Consider the following 20,917-nt stretch of genomic DNA (forward strand, 5'->3'; position numbering starts at 1 on the left):
GTCATGTTTTTGTTATTGAGAGTTTTTAGTTTCTGCCCTGGGTTTTGTTTGTTACTTTGGATTAATTTTGTTCTGAGGACTTTGTTTTGGATTTAGTTTTTTATGTTTTAATACAAATCGTCAAGCACACCCTGCTCCTCCCTCTTGCCTGCTTTTTGGGGTCTACCACCACCTCGCAACGTGACAGTGTATATCCACTACTGACTGATTTAAAAACCCTCGTAGTGCACCGCATGCGATATACATAAAATGATGTCTTTGAATCAAAGGCAAAGGCAATTCAGAAAAACACGATAGAGCTGAAACTTGTGGCGGGGTTCTAAAATGGCCTAAATTTCATGACGCCACCGTCTTGTAATTCTTAGGAATTTCAACAATAATAAAACAACTTTTTGATCTTCACAATTTACATATTTTGCACCATAGAGACCCATTATAATTCATATGTTTGAATGCATCGTAAACCTAATGTGTATACATGCATTTCACGCGATTTTTACGTCAATCGCTTTGTTTTCGCTTGGACAGACGTAAGCATGCCACATTGTTGGGTTGAGGTAATTCCAATTTTGCACCTTTAAGTGGCGTTTGCAACTTTAAGTGGCGTCAGAGGATCGCAAATGAGTTTGCCTTTTTGCAGCAGGCTTCAACCCGATGCATTCTTACATGAACAATTCCGGTCGGGATTGTTAGTAGGGGTTGGTTGGGACCTCCAGACACATTTTTTTTTTTGCTTTTGCAAAAAATAAAGTTACGTTGGGTACCTAACGGCTGGCTGCGCCGGCGCCGCCCCGACGGCCTCGCGGGGCGTTTTTGCATGATCAATTCCGGTCGTGATTGTTTGTAGGGCTTCGTTGGGACCTCCAGACACAAGCAGACACAACCTTTTTTTTTTTTTTGCAAAAAGTTTTGTTGGGTACCCAGCAGCTGGGTGCACCAAAACCGCCGTCGAAGGCCTCGTGGGGCATTTTTGCATGACCAAGTCCGGTCCGGATAGTTAGTCGGGCTTAGTTGGGACCTCCAGACACAACTCTGTTTTTATTTTGCCAAAAAAAAAAAAAATGGGGGGGGGGGTGCCCGGCGGGCGAGCTGTGGGCCGGGGCCGGTGAGTAGGAAACCGGCCAATGATTCTTTTTCTGAATTCCACTGATTGGTCCATTTTGGCTTGATTGAAGGTACGTTGCGCGATTGGTCAAGGCGGCCAGGTAGCGGTGATTCGTTTCCGGTTAACCGGCACAACAACTCGAGTGAGTTAGACGGTGAGAAACGGACATGGCGAAAATGTGCAGCGGAATGGAGGCGCTTGATGCCATTTGGGAAACCGATAGCGACGGTTCGGATTCGGACGCTTCCGAAAAGGACTCGTCGGGGGAATTTTCGCCCGGGGACGCTGACGACACCACCGAGTACGGCAGCTCTGACTCGGCAGAGGAGAGCTGCCCCGTGTTATAAATTCTACATGGTTGTTGTGACTTTTCCTTTTCAAACTATATGTTTATGGATAGCTCTGATGCCACTGAACATTTTGAGTGGTTGAAAGTAAAAAAAATATTCATAAATGACTTGGTTATTGCACCTCAATACATTTACTAGAAATTGTACATATCCATGAAAACGGCACTTCCATTAAAAAAAAATTCATCCAGATTTTTTTTTTTGTGGATAATTCTTTGACATTATCAAGGCTCTACTTGTGTGATATGACATCTTCCAATTCAGGTTTTATTTTTATAGATTTCTTTGAAGTAACACAATACTGCCTCAAAAAAATCCCACAGAACTAATAAAAATTATATATCTATGGATAGCACAGATGCCCCTGAACATTTTGAGTGTTTGAAAAAAAAATGTTTTTATAACACAAAATTCATCATTAAAAAAATTGTAAAATGCGTAACTTAAGGCCTTTTTAAATATGAACACACAAGGGTTAACCTAAGTATAGGGACATTTTCAGAACACAAGATTTATTTGATTGTTTAATTTCGACCTTCATGGGCGGACCGGCACTACGGAAAAATAACCACTTGTATACTGTATACAGTCCAGCATTAAAAGGTCAGGTAGACCATAGAACAAATGAAAGCTATATTATTGTTTCCAATGGAGACAAATACAATAAGTGTCCCCAGATTGATTGAGCGCGATGTCCATAGAAAAGAGAGTCATACATCCATTTTCCGGATGAGCTGGTGACCTGTCTTAGCTGACTCAACAGGTAGGCTGCACCTTAAACCGGTTGCTAATGTAGATGAATTAGAGTCTTCATGTAGTCCAAAATGCATATTTTCGGAACATGGTAGGAAGCAAAGGTAGAACATGCGAACTCCACACAGGTAGGCCTCAGCCGAGTACGCAAAACTGTGAGACAGTTGTGCAAACCACAATTCCACAGTGCTGCCCTACGAGAATAAATTGGGTCGAGATTGTCAAATCAGCCTCATGTGGTATCATGTGTTTGCTCTACATGCTTTTTCCCAAAGAGCACAAACTCATTAGTTTGGCTTGAGTGTCCAAATAAGACAACTAAAAAACAGCCTCCTCACGTGAGTGCAGTTTGATGAATTTCAATTCGCAAGATGCTAGTAGAGGCCTTAAATGCACCCCGAGTTTCAACTGAACCAGTGAGCCTCTCCCTGCCTGTTTTTTTTAATAGACTATTTCAGCAGATGAAGGAAAGCGAGCTCTCTGAAAAGCTTCCTCTTGCATGAAGAGCTCCTTTCTCTCTCCCATCCTTTGTTCCCTCCTTCTGCCTCATCTGTTCATCAGGGGCTTTGCATCCAAGCCCACTTGCTCGAAATGTTCTCTAAATGATCTCGGGCTGTTTCCAAGTCAAACAACATGAGATCCTGATGATGCTTGTTTTCTAAACACGGCGCTCCTGTCTCCCTCCTCTCCCTCTCTCTGCAGAATTACCTTACGGCTGGGAGGAAATTGACGACCCACAGTACGGCACATACTACGTAGAGTAAGTCTTATTGATTCATGCCTTTTTCCCAGCACACCAGCGGGCTCGGTAGCAAACAGTGAGCTTTGATGCGTTGTTTCCTTGTAGATGCACACAGTCCATTTGAACGGTGAAGTGTGTACCATGTGACATCGTAGCGTACATTAGCCATGCACCGGCATGCATCAATATACTGTCTAAAAATAAACATGCTTCCAGCAGGAGCCTCCTTTTTCTATTGTCAGCTTACGATTTTTAACTGCACTGTACTGCCCCAGCCAAGATTACACGTTCACATGTTCTGCTTCTCTTGCACTACATGAGTACGATTGCACATTGTATGTTCACGAAGTTATATATTTACCGTACTTTCAGCACCAACAGGCGTACTGGATTATGAGGCGCACCTTCAATTAATAGGCTATTTTTTCATATAGTGGACGGACCGCACTATAAGACGCAATATACAATGGATCCACTAGATGGAGCTACGCTCAAGGAAATGCCGCCACTCGAGTGAAGTCCATAGTCCACTGCTCTCTGCAGTGCTCGTACGCACGTGGTTTAACCAATCAGTGCCAACACAACACACGTCACAGATCAAAGAAGCTTTGAACAAACAACAATAGCTAAACTAGCTTAGCTTTTGAGTGGAGTTGCTACAGAACGATCAAATGTCAGTAAAACCTATTTAATAAAGCAGCGACACAGTTCACTGAACCAACAGCAAGTTATAACATTGAACTCGCTTGCCGCTGCTCTATTTCCGTGTTCAACAGCGAAACCGATCGCCTTAAGTCTGAACTCTGCATTGTAAGCATGTCTCTAGCAAGGGGCCATTTTGGGGTCCACCTATTACCTTAATAACCATACACAAGACGCATCGGATTTTAAGGCGCACTGTGAGCTTTCAAGAAAATGGAATAGGTGCACCTTTTAATGCGGAAAATACGGGACGTGTACATGTGTATTGTGCAAATATACAACACAAACTATGACAATATTGCCAGTGATTATCAAAAGTACGGTGCGTGTGCTCCAAGTGGTATGCAGGCTCCCTCTTGTGGCACATGAAAGAAACACCGAATTAAAGTTTCAAACTGTGCGTAAACTTTACGGTCATGGTTGTGCAGAGACAATCTGAAGAGAAGGTGCTCAAAGTAGAAAAGAGGTCACGTGGAACTTTTGTAAACATACTCTTATTGTGGAAACAATCTAAATATAACATGCATAAAATGCTAATTTCTTGTCTTTCAATATGCATTTATATATCTAGTGAACAGCTGGGAAAGCAAACCGTGCTCCTTTTATGTAAATGGTAATCTAGAGATAAAGGCTGGCACTCAAGAGAATGGACAGGGACGTCGTCGTCAGTTTGATTTTCTTTTATGCTGGGAGAAAACATTCTCAAAAAACCTGAGAGTACATTACAGACTGTTCTCATCCTGGCAGCGCACAGAAAATGTATAAGGAGCACAAAAAAATTATAATAATTCAAACCTGAACGTGTGGTACAATTTACTGTGTGCAGCTCCAAGCTGTCTCGCGTTGTCAATGCACAAGCCGTAAATGAGCACAATTTGACGACACAGTAGCTGATAATTTGGATGCCCAACACAAACAAGGTCAGAGAACCACCCTCCGCCCTCACTACTTCTGCTCAATTTTGACAAAATGTGAGTTTTGTGCCAAAGGTCATTTTGTCCTGCCTTTGAAATATCTTATAGCGATCTGACAGCTTAATGTTTACCACCAAAGACTATAAGAATATTAATCTTTTGTGTCATCTGATCCAAGGAATGTAATTTGAGGAAATTCTCACATTTACTGGTCAAGGTAGTGTTCTTAAAATTCTTCTTGCCCCAGGTCCTCAATATTTGAATCATACAGTTCTGCAAATGAAAACAGATCCTTCTCTTTGAGGAATGTATCTTTTTGGGGATTTAGAGCTGGAATGCTGTTCATGATTTCGCAGTTTTTACTTGAAAATCTTCTTTCAAGCTCACTAAGCATAAGATCAATGACTGGGTAGAAAAGGTTTGTACGAAACCAGTCCTTATCTCTTTCTGGCTCTCTCTGCCCAAGAGTGGTAAGTACACAGTGCTGGCTGAGTTTTGAGCTGAGTTTTTTTGGTTGTTTTTCAGCTGGTGGTGTTGGATCACACTGCCCAAAAACATTCAACACTTCATCCCACACATCATCAAAAAACGACTCCTGCCTGAAATCACTCAATGTCTTAACTAATGCTTCAACTAAATCTATAGCTTTTGAAATGTAAAGTGTTGAAGACTGCAGCATATCAGAGAGAAGTTTTGTTTCTCCAAACACTTTACGAAGCACAACAAGATGCACTGTGAATTCAAAATTTATCTGTGCTAGCAGACCTCGAGCCTCAACAGATCTTTCACCATAACATTCTGCGGCAATCTCTTGCAGGAGTCGCTTCAGGGCAGGCAGTCGATCCATGATGTTACGTAGAGCTATAAATCGACATGCCCAACGAGTGTCACTTAAACGGTGGAGCTCTCTTGGTGCACCTTCATACATATCTCTTTGTATGGCAAGCCATTTAGGATGGACAGTTGATCCAGATGTGAACACATACAGTTTTTCTAGTAAATAGAAGAACTGCTCTACCTCTGGGATAGCTTTAACTTAGTGACTTTTATGGGAAACGATTTTTCGGTACCGTCATTTTTCTGCCGTAGTTTTGACTGAGAAATTTCCTTGCGTCCCAAAAATGCACATTAATTGGAACTGTGCGTCCCGCGGGAAAATTATGCGTCTAGAAAGTGGGACGCAGAGGTAACGAGATGGCTGAATACTGCCTGAGTATGATCCCCCCTTTATATTACACTCGTGTTAATGCACATGCGCCACTGAAATACTCTTACAAATATCCACTTCAACATGCACATCACATTCCACAAATTTACTCCACTGTTTCACAAGTCGTGTTTTTCCATCAAGTATGTGCACCTCACGCAGTGCACATGGACAACATGTTTGTAATTTAGCATTCGGTCCCTCGGGTACATCATTTATATTCTTGCACATATACACACATGAGCGAGTACACGTGTACCTCACCTATGCTAATAGAAATGTGTATTGCTACACATGAACCTTGAATGTACTTTTTACAGACTGAAGTTGTGTATGTACAGTATATGTATATTGAAATGAACTGTAACACGTATCACTCACATTTACTATAGCACGCAAATATGATTATACATATACAGTACAATATGAATTACACACACTGCATGTACTGTACCCAAAATATGTTCACGTTGTACTCCACTAATATATTCTACGAGGCCAAGTCGGCAGCAGACCAAGTAAGTAAAGTCATTGCCGTGCTCCGGCAAAATTCCAGGCCCCTATGTGATCAGTGTATTGGGAGGTTAATGTTGAAAAATAAACATCAGAATTCCTGTATGCATCTTGCTGCGTCCATCACGTGCATGGATGCTCTTGCCTAATGTAAAACGCCCGTGAGGAAGATCGGATGATCAGGAGTCCATCGATGTTTAAATTCAGCAGCCTCCCCTGCAGGCTTTGTGGCAGGTCTGTTGATCAACATTAGGAAAGGTGATTAAAAAAAAAAAAAGGACAAGGGAAAAAAAAGCAGAGCACTCAGCATTTTATTGGTCAGCCTGTGGGAAGAATCCTGCGAGGTCGCCGTGACAGTGCTGAGATGGTTGTTTGGACAAGCCGAGTGGACACGAGATGGATGGTGAGCTTCAGTCTGACAACGTCTCGCTGTGGAACAATGGCTTTTGGTTTCCCTGCCAGGGGGCCAAAAGGCAATTTAGCTTGTTGTTCCGTGAGCGGGCGCTGAGCAGGGGGAGTTCATTTCCTACAATATTAAATGGCTGAATGCCATTATAGAAGGCGGCCAGCTGGCCTTTGCTGTACGTGCACTGTTAATATTGTGTGAATTAATAATAACGGGTGCATGTATAATTGACTACAGCAAAGTGGCACCCTATATATATTTATATGTATATATATGTATTTGTATATGTGCATGTGTGTGTGGAGAGAGAGAGAGAGACACAGAGACTCAGAGACAGAGAGTCTGTACGCAAGCCGAAAGGAAGGAGGCGGAGGACTAGTGAGTGTGAGAGCCACTGTCCAGGATGAAACATCCAAGCTCCATGAATACATCAAGGAGAAGGCTCCAACGGATGACGTACTCAGAGAATGACAATGGAGAACAGAAGATGAGGCGCTGGAAGAGGGACCATCATGGGAGGACAAGCCCCTACACGGGATGTACCACCGGACCATAACTGAAGTGGCTGATCTCAAGAAGTCCTATCAGTGGCTAGAGAGGGCTGGCCTGAAGGACAGCACAGAGGCACTCATCCTGGCTGCTCAGGAACAGGCCTTGAGCACCAGAGCCATTGAGGCCCAGATATACCACACCAGACAAGACCCAAGGTGTAGGTTGTGCAAAGAGGCACCTGAGACCATCCAACACATAAGATGCTGGCAGGGAAAGCCTACATGGAATGCCATAACCAGGTGGCTGGCATAGTCTACCGAAACATCTGTGCGGAGTATGGACTGGAAAATCCAAGGTCAAAATGGGAAACACCTCCGAAGGTGGTGGAGAATGACAGAGCAAAGATCCTGTGGGACCTCCAGATCCAGACTGACAAGTTGGTAATGGCGAACCAACCAGATATCGTGATCATAAATAAAGGGCAGAGGAAAGCCGTTGTAGTGGATGTAGCGGTCCCAAGTGATGGAAAAATCAGAAAGAAATACCAAGGGCTCAGAGAGGAGCTGGAGAGAGCCTGGAAGGTAAAGGTGACAGTCGTGCCTGTGGTGGTCGGAGCACTCGGGGCAGTGACCCCCAAACTAGATGAGTGGTTGCAACAGATCCCGGGAACAACATCGGACATCTCAGTCCAGAAATGTGCAGTGCTGGGAACAGCAAGGATACTGCGCAGAACCCTCAAGCTTCCTGGCCTCTGGTAGAGGACCCGAGCTGAATGAGGGACAGACACCACCCGAGGGGTGAGACGAGGATTTTTTTTCTTTTTTTTACTGTGTGTGTGTGTGTGCGTGCGTGCATGCGTGTATATGGGTGTTTTTGTGTGTGTGCCCACCCTCATGTACTTGCTTGTTTGTTTTGCAGCCACATTAACCAGAAAACCCAGTTTGAGAACCCAGTCCTGGAGGCCAAGAAGAGGCTCAGCCAGGGGACGGCCACCATCCAGAAGGCTGCCATGTCTCATGGTAGGACGCCTCTATTTTTAAGATTTTGAGCTTTGCATTCTTTGACGTTTGACAGCAATGTTTTCTCCCTCTGCTTGCATGGGTTTTCTGAGAACGGCAGCTTTTGGCCACATTGTTACCACATGCTCCTTAGGTCAACTGAACACTCTAAATTGGGTGAATGTGCTCTGCGATTGACTGGCGACCAGCCCAGGGTGAGCCCCACTCTCCCGCAACCTGGGTGGGATAAAAAAATGTGGAGTAACGGATGGATAACATTTCCCTTAAAGTGTTTAAAGGGCTAATACGTATGTCTAGATCAGGGGTGTCGAACCTATGACCGGGGGCCCTTTGCTCCCTGCCATCCATTTTTTAGCAGCCCGTGACATGACAGCCCCCCCCCCCCCCAAATAAAAAAAACCCAAACTAAAAATAACTAAAAATGACATTTAGCATGGGCCGCAAGGTTCGTTAATAAGGTGATGGAGGGCAACGTGAGTTCAGGGGGCATCAGAAGAATAGGTGCCATCACTAATTAATTTGTTTATACACTGTCAAAGTTTTTGTCTTTATTCAAAGATACAAATAGACCATTTATGATGAAAATAATAATTTATCTTAAAAAAACACTGGAGTGAATAAAGATAATTCAATTTAGAGACAAAAATTGTTTCCTCCACATCTTGCTCTGTTGCTGATTTATGAAGACATCACACTAATGATCCTCAAGTAACTATTTAAAAAAATTGGCACTTCACTACAGTTTGTTCTTTTTTTTAGTTCTGAATGTGGAGATGGGATTCGGCTGCTGTTAAGTCCAGACCGGTATCTCCTCTGTGAGATAGATGGCTGTTGGCCACCCCAGCAACATGGAAAAATTCTCAACTATTTGCCATACCACCTTTAACAGAAAGATTATGAAATCAACTATACAATACAAACAATACGTAATTGCCAATTTAATCCGATCCGCTCTCAAACACTGCGGGCTGGTCCACTGAAGACACTAAAACCATGCCCTGCTCAACTGAGAACTTGGATGGAAAAATGGATGCATCCAGTCATTGGAATATCACAGGGATTTTCATGCTGCAACGAGACACTCTAAAGCGTCCACGTCAACAGATTATTTGATGCATGTAGTGTGGTGTCGGCATAGGTAGCTAGCTAACTGGTCATCACAATTGCACACGATGACAACTAATTCAAATAAAAGAACTTGAACAATTAAGCAGACATACGCTGCCCTGTTTTCGCCACACCCACCCAAAAATATCAGGCAAACTGAAATAGTGAAAAACGGTTTTACGCTGTAGCGTAACCATTCAGTTGTTTTTCATCTTTTCTCATATTTTATATTCAAAAATGTTTGATGTGTTCAGAATCAAATCTCTGACTTCACTTTCAAAGGGTCTTTTATGTCATATGGATCGCATTGGGAACATTGCAAAAAGAAGACATGTTACAATTTCCCGTTGAATGACTTGAAGCCCCCAAACAAAACTCAAGTTCAGTGAGTGTGTGAAAAGTCATTACAACGGATCTGAAGTGGCGCTGCATAAACACACCGCTATGTTTCTGTACCACAATTGTACTCTCTATGCACACTTGACTTTCTGTTCCATTGTGATGAATGCGAGTTCACGCAGGTCGGCAACCTTCAATTAACTTAAAGCGTGATTGTCAGGATGAGTTGTTTGTTGCTAACACACTCATACGTGCACCGTTAAGAGGCTCCTCTGCAGCTTTTAACACGGGGGGTGGGTGCGCACTCCATTAGGAAGGATGCTTAGTGGATTACATTGCAACACGCTGCAAGCAAGTGCAGGGATTCAGGGAGCCAGAGTGTGAACAAACGTGGGGGCAAGGGAGTGGGCACTCTGCCAGCTCAAAACAGCTGTCGGAACAACACATCAGACAGAACCGAGCATAATAAGACAAGCCGCTGCCACCCCCCGCACACCTCTATGAACATAAAAACGCGTGCGCGCGCACACACAAATACACACACACACACACACACACACACACAGGTGTGCAGGGTCTGATGAAACTGCTTTGGCGCCTCCGATTATCAATGATGCAACTTAACAAGCTTATCACACCACAGCTGTGATGCAACCACCACATCACCCATGACTTGTGTTATTATACATTAATTACACATGTATATTTAAAATTGTACGTTGCACATGGACTTGCAGGACACACATTTATTGTGTGCACTCCAATGTACTTGTCCACATATGCTAAACAGTTATGTTTACATGTCCCAGTCAACCAACATTTTCACATGGACTATTCCACCTCTACATGCTATTACTAATAATCACATAGCATTATGCATGTAGAATACAGTATTATTCCACCTGCACATACATATACAATTCTATATGTGCTATTGCAGATTTGTCATCCCACCTGTAAAAAAAACGATTCTTCATCTACTACTTGAACTATTCCACGTGCACTACCGCATGTGCACCATTCCGCATGCGCACCCTCCTTAAATTCCACATTGTACTGTCAATTAGGAATTACAAGTCCACCTGTCTGCTTGTCCACCGTCTGGCACTCAGCAAGGGTCACGGTGAGTCTTTGAGGTGCCAATTTTGTTTTCCGCCGCAAACAATGTCAGAGAAATGTCTTACAACAGTGCTAATTATTATCTCCAGACATCTGAAGCCGAGCGAAAGCACAAATGTTTTTTTTTTTTATGCCTACCCACAAACATTGAGACAATTCCATTGACTGGCCTGTCTTCCACACACACAAACAATTATCGACTTCCAACAGTGTCATTTATTCTCCTCTTGGAACTCATTTAGAAATTTTGATTTTCACGAAGACGGAAGAACATGGACGTCCTATTTCACATGTGGTGTAGCACATGTACATTTACACTTCAACATCCCACTACTCTTCTGAAATAGGGCTGAACCATTTTGAAAAATGATCTCATGGCAGTGGCCCGGTGGTCCAGTGGGTAGCACGGTGACTTCACAGTGCAGAAGTGCTGGGTTAAAGTCCCTGTGTGGAGTTTGCATGTTCTCCCTGGGCCTGCGTGGGTTTTCTACGGGTGCTCCGGTTTCCTCCCACATTCCAAAAACATTCATGGCAGGCTGATTGAACACTCTAAATTGTCCCTAGGTGTGAGTGTGGGCGTGGATGGTTGTTCATCTCTGTGTGCCCTGCGATTGGCTGGTGACTGATTCAGGGTGTCCTATTGCCCGAAAGTCGCCATAAAACTCATACTAATACTTATAATCTCATGGCAATTTTTTTCCTCAATATTGTGATTGCGATTTACAATGCGGTTGTGTTTTTTCAAGGTCCTTTTCCCAAGCAACAAATTCATCTGCATGACAATCAACATGTGAGATAATGTTGTATAGGTTAGTTTAAAGCTAAAATAAAGGCAAAAGAACATGAATGAATATGAAAGACAGTATGTTTCTCTATTTTATTTAGAGTTGTTAGCCCATTTAACACTTTGACCTTTGGTCTGTTAAGCGTTCACGACAACACTTTCACCATATTTTACCAAACAAGTGCAGCGTAAACATAAGTCAAGAAATCATTTGTCAGATTAAAACAAAAATGCAAGCAAATGCGTGGGTTTATCACTTCAACTTTTCACGTTTGATTAGGCAAAGACATGTAAACAAATGGACTGCACTTCTCAAGTACTAAACACGAGGTAGCTAAATCAACATATGTATTTCTAAAAAAATTTAAACCTACCAACCTACCGAAATGTAGCACAGGTTATGTTTTTTTTTCTCCAAGTTGCAGCTTTTGAGATTTGGAAAGTGCATTCCATTATTTTGCAATGTTAATTTAAATTTGATTAATTGTCCAGCACTAGGGCAGCCCAGTGTTTGAGTGGTTAGAGTGTTGATCTCACAGCGCAGAGGTTATGGGTTCGATCCCGGCTCCGGCCTTTGCATGTTCTCCTTGTGCCTGCGTGGGTTTTCTCTGGGTAAGTGAGTGTGAGCACGAATGGTTGTATGTCTCTGTGTGCCCTGCGATTGACATGGCAACTAGTTCGGTGTGTCCCCCGCCTCCTGCCCGAAGACAGCTGGGATAGATTCCAGCATGCCCCCGCGACCCATATGAGGATTAAGCGGATCAGAAAAAAGATGGATGGATGTTCAGCCCCTATTCGGCTGGAGTGTACTAGCTCACATGTACAAAGTACTAGCATGTATTATTACACCTGGAAATACCCACTTCCACCAAAACCTCTTGCTCTCCTCCTTTACCTCAGTCAGACAGCCAAATTGTCATTTACATGAAGAAGAAAGTCAACAAATCCTCAACAAGTTTATCAAGCAATTTGAATGTGATTATGCAAATGAGCGCAGCTTGATCCACGCAGCAACAGCATGTGGACATCTGGAATCCACTGCGGCTGTGATAAAGCGCCCTCGCTGGCTGCTGCGCACGTCTGCGCTGGAAGTTTTTAACAGCTCAACCGTTTGATGGAATGAGCACGCTTGCATTTAAATTCCTCGCACACTGCTCGGAAACTTACAAAGCACTCGGAAAACCCAAAGGATGCAAGCGAGTGGGGGAAGAATGTAGACCCCTGTGTGCAAAAAATGTACCGTATATACTTCAGTGATTGTTGTTTAGCTTCAACGATCACAGGTCACTCTCTCCGTCATTTATATCCTCTAATCCCTGTTAGGGTCACCGGGAAGCTGTCGCCGAAACCGGATGAAAGGCGGGGTGCCCCCTTGACTGATCAGCTGTCAATCACACACAGCAATAACACATGAGCATTTACACACACATTGAACCTTAAGGACAATTTTAGAATCTTCAAAATGTATTTAAAACACACATTGTGGTTTGAGAGGAATGTCCTGAATGATGTAAGGCCGGATTTACACTATAAGCGACACAATTCCAGTTGTTTGCATTCAAGTTGAAAAATTGTGATATGCTGGATGGCATCTTAAATAGAAAAAAAAGAAACCACGGATTCGGATTTCCTCAAATTGGAATCGGGCCCCATCCAAATGTGGGTAAAAATGCAATACATATCAGATTATCTGCCACTGTGAGTGATTGGACGAATGTAAACTTGACATCATTCTCATACAGAGCTGACTTGACTTGCAAGTATCCCAACAAAATAGTTTTTTGAGATACAGGCCTGTAAAATTTTGATAAATGAGGTGGGAGCAGTTTAGCATATTGTGAATAAGTTTTTGTTTTCTTTTTTTTAAATGAAGATTCACATACCAGTCTAAATTGTCCCTAAATAAGAGTGTGAGCGTGAATGTATGTGTTCGTCTGTGTGTGCCCTGCGATTGCTGGCAATCAGTTCAGGGTGCCCAACCTACTGCCCGAAGACAGCTGGGATAGGCTCTAGCATGCTCGGGACCCTCGTGAGGATAAGAACCTTAGACATTGGATGCATGTATTGTTTATGGGTGCTCTGATTCACATCCATAAACAATACGAATACAATTACATGATGTGCATTTAAACCAACCACATAACTTTGCCTAAAATGTCCAATAGCTTAGTACTTATATTGCAACAGCATTGGTGCTGTTGTGTAATACCCCTTGAAGAAATGAAACAACGGAGCTGCAACACATGTAGACAGGCAATATTACAATATCCTCAGGCATATATTATTTATGCTGAAATATTTGTGTGGCCAAGACATGTACACCACGTGGTGCAGCACATTATGAATTCAAATATGGATCATGATCCGCAAAGTTTTTAACTCTTTGCATTCTGCAGTTTTTAACTATATGTAGCCACAGCAAATCAGCTGCCTCCATCTTACCCTGTTTTGTGCATCCTCTTCTCTCACACCAGCTACCTTCATGTCCTCTTTCACTACATCCATAAACCTTTGGTCTACCTCTCGACCTCCTGCCTGGCAGTTCACGACTCACCATCCTTCTCCCAATATATTCACTCTCTCTCCTCTGGACATGTCAAAACCATCTCGGTCTGGTCTCTCTGACTTTCTCTCCAAAACCTCAAACATGAGTTGTCCTTCTGATGTACTCATTCCTGATCCTATCCAACCTGGGCACTCCCAAAGAGAACCTCCAGTCCAAAGAGTGTGGCTGGTCTCACCCCGGTTTTATTCATCTTTCCTTTTATCTTTGTTGGAAGTCTTCTATCGCACATCACGCCTGACACTTTTCTCCAGCCGTTCCAGCCTGCCTCTACATGCTTCTTCACCTCTTTTCAAAACTCTCCCTTGCTCTGGACAGTTGACCCCAAGTACTTAAAATCGTCCACCTTCTTTATCTCTTCTCCCTGTAACCTCATTCTTGTACTTGGGTCCCTCTCATTCGCACATGTGCTCCATCTTGCTGCGACTGACCTTCATTCCTCTCCTTTCCAGGGCAAACCTCGACTTCTCTAGTTTCTCCTCCATCTGTTCCCTGCTCTCTCTCTCTCTCGATTAATTCTCGAATGTACATTCTTGGACATGATTATTGCACTGGTTGCACAATATTTTTGTGCATTCCTTTTGCTCTCTCTCTCTCTCTCTCTCTCTCTCTCTCTCTCTCTCTCTCTCTCTCTCTCTCTCTCTCTCTCTCTCTCTCTCTCTCTCTCTCTCTCTCTCTCTCTCTCTCTCTCTCTATATATATATATATAATTTTTTTTTTTTTCATTTATTCAATTCTGAATTGGACACCTGTGCCTGCATTATAAAGTATCAGGACACCGACAGGAAACAAAGTATTCCAATTTGCGTCCGCAGGTAAGAGCAGCGTGCCTGGCTTCACTGCTAACCCGAATCAACTGAAGGGCGACATGTACCGCACGGCGCTGAAGAAGAGCTCGCAGGGCTTTGGCTTCACTATCATTGGGGGCGACCGCACCGACGAATTTCTGCAAGTGAAGAACGTCTTCAGTGACGGCCCCGCCGCCAACGACAATAAAATGGCATCCGGTGAGGCACACAAAGCCACTCAAGCGTTCCCCAGATGTGGAAAGAAATGAAATCACTTTCAAATATGTACATATTGAACTTTAAAGGTTACAGGTTGTTTGGCTAAAAGGCCTTGGAGGGGTTATTCAAAAGGATCCTGGATTGGAGTAAAGATCCTGTTGTGTGTCGCCAAGCCTAACTCTGTACCATAAATCTCACTCGAAATCTAACTCTACCCTATATAATATTTGTAACACGCGCACAATTTTTTTTTCCATTTCCCCCTACATTCCCTCACTCGACTTGGGACCATGTCCGCGGTATACTGGTCGATCGCAATTGACTGTGTACCACTGTTGAAAACGATACTAGCACTACGCATAGTTACAAACTAAATTAAGTTAAACTGTTAAGCAGTCGACGGTCCCGTGGTCGACTGGTTAGCGAGTCAATCTCACAGTGCAGAGGTGCAGGGGTCGATTCCAGCTCCGGCCTTCCTGTGTGGAGTTTGCTGCATGTTCTCTTCGTGCCTGCATGGGTTTTCTCCGGCTACTACTGCCCAAAAGACACATGGGATAGCCTCCATCACACCCTGTGAACCTTTTGAGGATAAATGGATGGATGGATGTTAGGCAGTCAATGAAGATCAACCAACGCCTTTGTCTTTTGTTAGAGAGGACACAAAAACACGCTTAGCCATGCACCGGTGAGCCGCCTGTACGAGAAATGGTTGGACTTAAAATGAGTCCAAAAGGACAAGCGATTCAGAAAAGAGATGGATAGTTTAGAAGAACCCTCTGGGTTCTGCCATTCAAGAGTGTACAGCCAGGGAAATGGGCCATTAAAGTAAGTCGAGTACCTATATTAAACTGAAGGTTGATGCTGCGTTACTGTTGGAGCACATATAGTTTATATCCACTCTCCAAAATACAACCAAAAGATGATTTTTTTAAGTAGTAGAGGTTAATCAGTCACACTGTTGAAAACAATTTTGAAACGAGTTTTGAAATGAGTTTTGTTTTTTTTTTCCCGGACTGTGGCCTTCCATGGATTGTTCGTCAACAATAATACAAGAACATTACTGTGAGCAGGGTTGAAGTCAAAAGACATTATTGCCTTACTGCTGTGTAAAAATATGTGAGGAGTTTCCTGAAATAGGCCGAAAGGAGCTGTCTCTGTGATACCATCAAAGAAGATTGATGAGCCTTGGAATATTTCAAAGGGAAAATCTCGGTGGCAGTGGAACGAATATGGCTTGATTTCACTGTTGTTGCATTTTAGGTGATGTGATCGTGGAGATTAATGGGTTGTGCGTCCTGGGGAAGACACATCCGGAGGTGGTGCAGATGTTCCAGTCCATTCCCGTGAACCAATACGTGGACATGGTCCTCTGCCGTGGCTATGCACTTCCCCCAGACGTGGATGTAGACAGCGACGACCCTCTCCCCCCGCCGCCTCCACCGGCCAACCGCCCGACGCAAGCGTTACATGGAGGTGAAGTGGTGACGGCTGTGCCACTCATCAACGGGCAGCCGCTCTTGGTCAAAGGCGACGTCCTGCACGGCTCCTCCCAGGAGCTCCACTATGTCACCACCGACTCCAGCGGGCGGCCAGTTGTCGCTGCCCTGCCCAATGGAAGGCAGGGCGAGTCGGCCACCGGGATGCTGCACCCAGAGCTGGTGAGTGTGCCGCTGATCAAAGGGCCAGGCGGATTCGGCTTCGCCATCGCCGACTGCCCGCTGGGCCAGAAGGTCAAGATGATCCTGGACGCCCAGTGGTGCCGTGACCTTCAGAAAGGGGATGTCATCAAGGAGATCAACAGGGAGAATGTGCAAACATTGAGCCACGCGCAGGTGGTAGACATCCTCAAAGACTTTCCTGTGGGGAGTGAAGTCGACGTGCTTGTGCTGCGTGGAGGTAGGGTGTCCATTTTCCAGGTTTCATCTTCCTAAATCTTGCAATATTGAGACAGAAAAAGGCCTTGTCAAGCTGTTCCCATACATTTTTTCAAAATGTCATGACAATTTATAGAGTGAGCGGGTAACTAAGGGGTCTAGTCCAACTCTCGATGCATAAATTCTAAGATTTCCTTTATTTGTCCCATCTTAGAATTCGAGCATGTTATTAGTTTTTGACAGGTCCCACAAATAAGATTACGAGGTTAGAAACCGTACACAGTGAAGTAGTTTGCATATTCAGTTTTTGCCGTACTTACTGCGTTTTATTTGCCTCTTACATTTATGAATAACCTCAAAGTGTTTTACACTTAATTAGGAGTTAAGATTTACTGCTGCGTTAGGGTAAATGTGATGAAGACACCTACGGCACATAATGGCATTGCATATAAGTTTGGGTTACGTTACCGCAGTAGGAGCAAAAGTCTTTCGTCGGTTGAGGCCAAAATGTAATGGTCAAGAAGTGCATAGGGCTACCTTTGTCTATAACATGTCAATAAAGTAGATCGTTCCAAAATGCACATCCAACGCCACGTGCCCCACAATCCTACAGAACACTGCCACCTACACCCGCTGCGTTTACTACAAGGCATAATGCAGTGTTACAACTCGGAGAGAGCAAGAATTACATAAGCGTGGGGATAGGCTCTGTTCCAAGAGTGAGTGTGGCAGAGGGAGGAGTCTCTTCACGCATCTGTCTTCTCTGAGAGCCGGGGGGATTCTCCGCGTGGAGTCGATGAGCTCCCCACGGCTCTCCTTCCCCACCGGATCGTCTTTGATCGGAGGCAAAGAACCCGTGGCGGTGTTCGAGGCGTCTTTTAAAATCCTGGCTAAATAAACTATGATAAAGGGAATTTCATCAGGGGTTCTGCAGTACAGTGCAGCACCCTTATTCAGTGACTGCAAATAATCTAGGGCAGTCGTCCACTGTCCAGTTTTTATTTTTTTGCATCGCGAACCGTTTTCGCGTAAGGCCATATTTTGGCGCAGCAACATGGAGATATGTGCCTCTTATCATGTTATGTTATGATAATTACGACATTTTCACAACATAGTTCTCAAATTAAGAGAGTATTTACTGATGTTGTTACTGATGTTCTTACATTCCATCAGTTACTGTAATCATATGGAATTTCACGTCAGTATCATATTTTCGACATCCACACAATTTCTTTCATTAAATGTGTCGTTCCCCCGAAATGTGGTAAACCGGAAGCCCCCTGAACACACCGGCAGTTCCCGGCATCTTTCTTCTGAAAGATCCAATTCCAGGAACATGAACAACATCAGATATAACCCCCTTCTGCCCCGACCGTCGCCATTCATCAGGCTCGCCAACTACCACTCACTACGCCTGCTTCCAGCCATACCACACCACTTTCTATCAGGCTCCATTAACCCCTCATCACGCCAAGTGTTAGTCCATGACTGCAAGGTCCTTAAAGCTCCCGAGGACTGTTTGTTAATCGAGTTAATGCAGTGAGCGGGGTCGAGAGGGGACGCAGCAGCAGGGGATGTTTTAGAGATGATCTGCAGGGAACAATCTGAGTGCTCGAGAGGGAACGTACAAGACGAGAGAGTGAGGGGGAGAAATGATCCGTCAGTGATTAATATGTACACTGCTAATTCGCTCAGCCGTCTTGTTAGCAGTCCCGCAAGGACCGTGTTGTCGTCCGCATATACAAGCGTGACACTCCCTGTCCACCTTTCATCACACGCATGTACATCCATCATTAATGGCGACAGAGCAGATTTGTTTCACTTGTGACCGGGGAGGCAGTGCCATCTTGTGGTTTGACAGACTTCTGTCTCTATCCTCACAGGTCAAACGTCGCCTGTGAAGAGTCTCAAGCCTGTGAGTAGACACATAGTTTTGCCTCCTTTGTGGAATCAGCACTCGGTTTTATTTCAAAGCTCATTTGTCGCCCCTCGCACCCACTTCACCCTTCCGCTTACCAGCTAAGCCTCCACGGCGCCAAATTAAATGGTGGAAATGTGAATATTGATTATGATTTTGAGCGCCTCCTTTTGTTTCACCCTGGAAAAGTTTAAATTGCTTCCTCTCACAGTTCTGGGGGATCTTACTGGCCATTGTCAGGAGATTGGCATGGTAATGAAGCATGATGAGCTCCCCTTTAAGGATAAGGTGCTGTTATTAATACAAACACACTTTCGAATAAAAGAGGATGCCCCTTTCAGGATGAGGAGGCAAGTCAACTCTTTTGCGGAATCACAGTCCTGCAGCTTAGAGCCCTCACAACAAGCACCAAAGTAAAAAATAGATTTGTTTTTCTTCAAGAGAACTGTTGCCCGATAGATAAAAAAAAAAGTGTCCTGATTTTCGTACACTACAATTTTTCTGAAAAACAAAATTCTCACCAGGAACTATTGATAGCAAATTTAATTGTGTGTTAGTCTGGTGACCCCTGGTTATGTTATTACTTTAGCTAATGCTACATGCTATCTCCGTTGACAGTTCAACAGCGCAAAAATCAAGTCACTACACTCATCATTACCCATTTTTTTTTGCTCTGTAATTTTGGAAGCTGGCTGTGATGTAACATTGGAAATATGCCGCCAGAAAAGCTTAGCGTGTGTTGGGTCTGACCCAAGACCACAGCATTAGGGTAATACAGGGGTGGCCATTAGGTAGATCCTGATCTAGCGGTAGATCTAAGACAGATCCCAAGTAGATCCGAGGAGTGTCGAGGAGAAAAAAAACAAACAACCATTTGTGTGTCTTTGTACATGTTAATACTATATTTTTTTGTGTTAATGTACACTGCACCCTAATCAGAATCAGAATCAGAATCATCTTTATTGGCCAAGTATGTAGAACACACAAGGAATTTGTCTCCGGTATAACACGCTGCACTAGTATCATCGTAAACAACAAGATCATTGAACCATCTTAGAGTATACCAGTAGTTTTGTAATACCATTTTGTGGTGCAAGAAGAGTGACGATGTCAGTGACTGTTTAAGGAGTTAATGGCTAGAGGGAAGAAGCTGTTTAAGTGTCTACTGGATTTGGTACGCATAGATCTGTAGCGTCTGCCTGAGGGGAGTGGCTGAAAAAGGTGGTGGGCAGGGTGCGGGGGATCCAGGAGGATTTTCCGTGCCCTTGTCTTGATTCTTGCAGTGTGCAAGTCCTCAAGAGTGGGTAGGGCGGTGCCAACGATTTTTTCTGCCGTCCTAACTGTCCGTTGAAGTCGGATTTTGTCCTTTTTTGTGGCGGCCCCAAACCAAACCGTGATGGAAGAACACAGGATTGATTCGATGACTGCCGTGTAGAACTGTCGTAGCACCTCCTGTGGCAGGCCATGCTTCCTCAGCAGCCTCAGGAAGTACATCCGCTGCCGGGCCCTTTTCAGGATGGAGATGGTGTTGACTTCCCACTTCATGTCCTGGGAGACTGTGATTCCCAGGAACTTGAAGGTCTCGACGGTTGACACAGGGCAGTTGGATAGTGTGAGGGGCAACTGAGGAGAAGAATGTTTCCTGAAGTCCACGATCATCTCTACAGTCTTGAGCGTGTTCAGCCCGAGGTTGTGTCGGCCGCACCAGAGCTCCAGCTGCTCCACTTGTTGGCGGTACGCAGACTCGTCGCCGTCTTTGATGAGACCGATGACCGTGGTGTCGTCTGCGAACTTTATGAGTTTGACAGCTGGATCTGTTGAGGTGCAATCGTTTGTGTAGAGAGAGAAGAGCAGTGGCGAGAGGACACATCCCTGTGGGGCTCCAGTGCTGGTGGTGCGTATTGATGATGTTGTTGCTCCCAGTCTCACCTGTTGTGTCCGTCCCGTCAGGAAGCTGAGGATCCACTGGCAGATCGCAGGGGACACACCGAGGTGGAGTAGTT

At 44.2% G+C, this 20,917-nt stretch overlaps 1 protein-coding gene across 2 annotated transcripts in view; it reads left to right on the forward strand.

Annotated features, from left to right (window-relative positions):
- The window catches only part of LOC127607039 (membrane-associated guanylate kinase, WW and PDZ domain-containing protein 3), a 158,372-nt gene that overhangs the window by 118,450 nt on the left and 19,005 nt on the right, over positions 1–20,917 (forward strand). For both annotated transcript variants that reach the window (XM_052075074.1, XM_052075073.1), the window contains exons 7-11: positions 2,911–2,968; positions 8,103–8,203; positions 14,931–15,122; positions 16,383–17,018; positions 18,880–18,911. In XM_052075074.1, coding sequence (XP_051931034.1) covers positions 2,911–2,968; positions 8,103–8,203; positions 14,931–15,122; positions 16,383–17,018; positions 18,880–18,911 — 1,019 coding nt within the window. The remainder of the gene's footprint in view (positions 1–2,910; positions 2,969–8,102; positions 8,204–14,930; positions 15,123–16,382; positions 17,019–18,879; positions 18,912–20,917) is intronic.

The sequence above is a fragment of the Hippocampus zosterae genome, chromosome 9, assembly GCF_025434085.1.
Source record: "Hippocampus zosterae strain Florida chromosome 9, ASM2543408v3, whole genome shotgun sequence".
Lineage (NCBI taxonomy): Eukaryota > Metazoa > Chordata > Actinopteri > Syngnathiformes > Syngnathidae > Hippocampus > Hippocampus zosterae.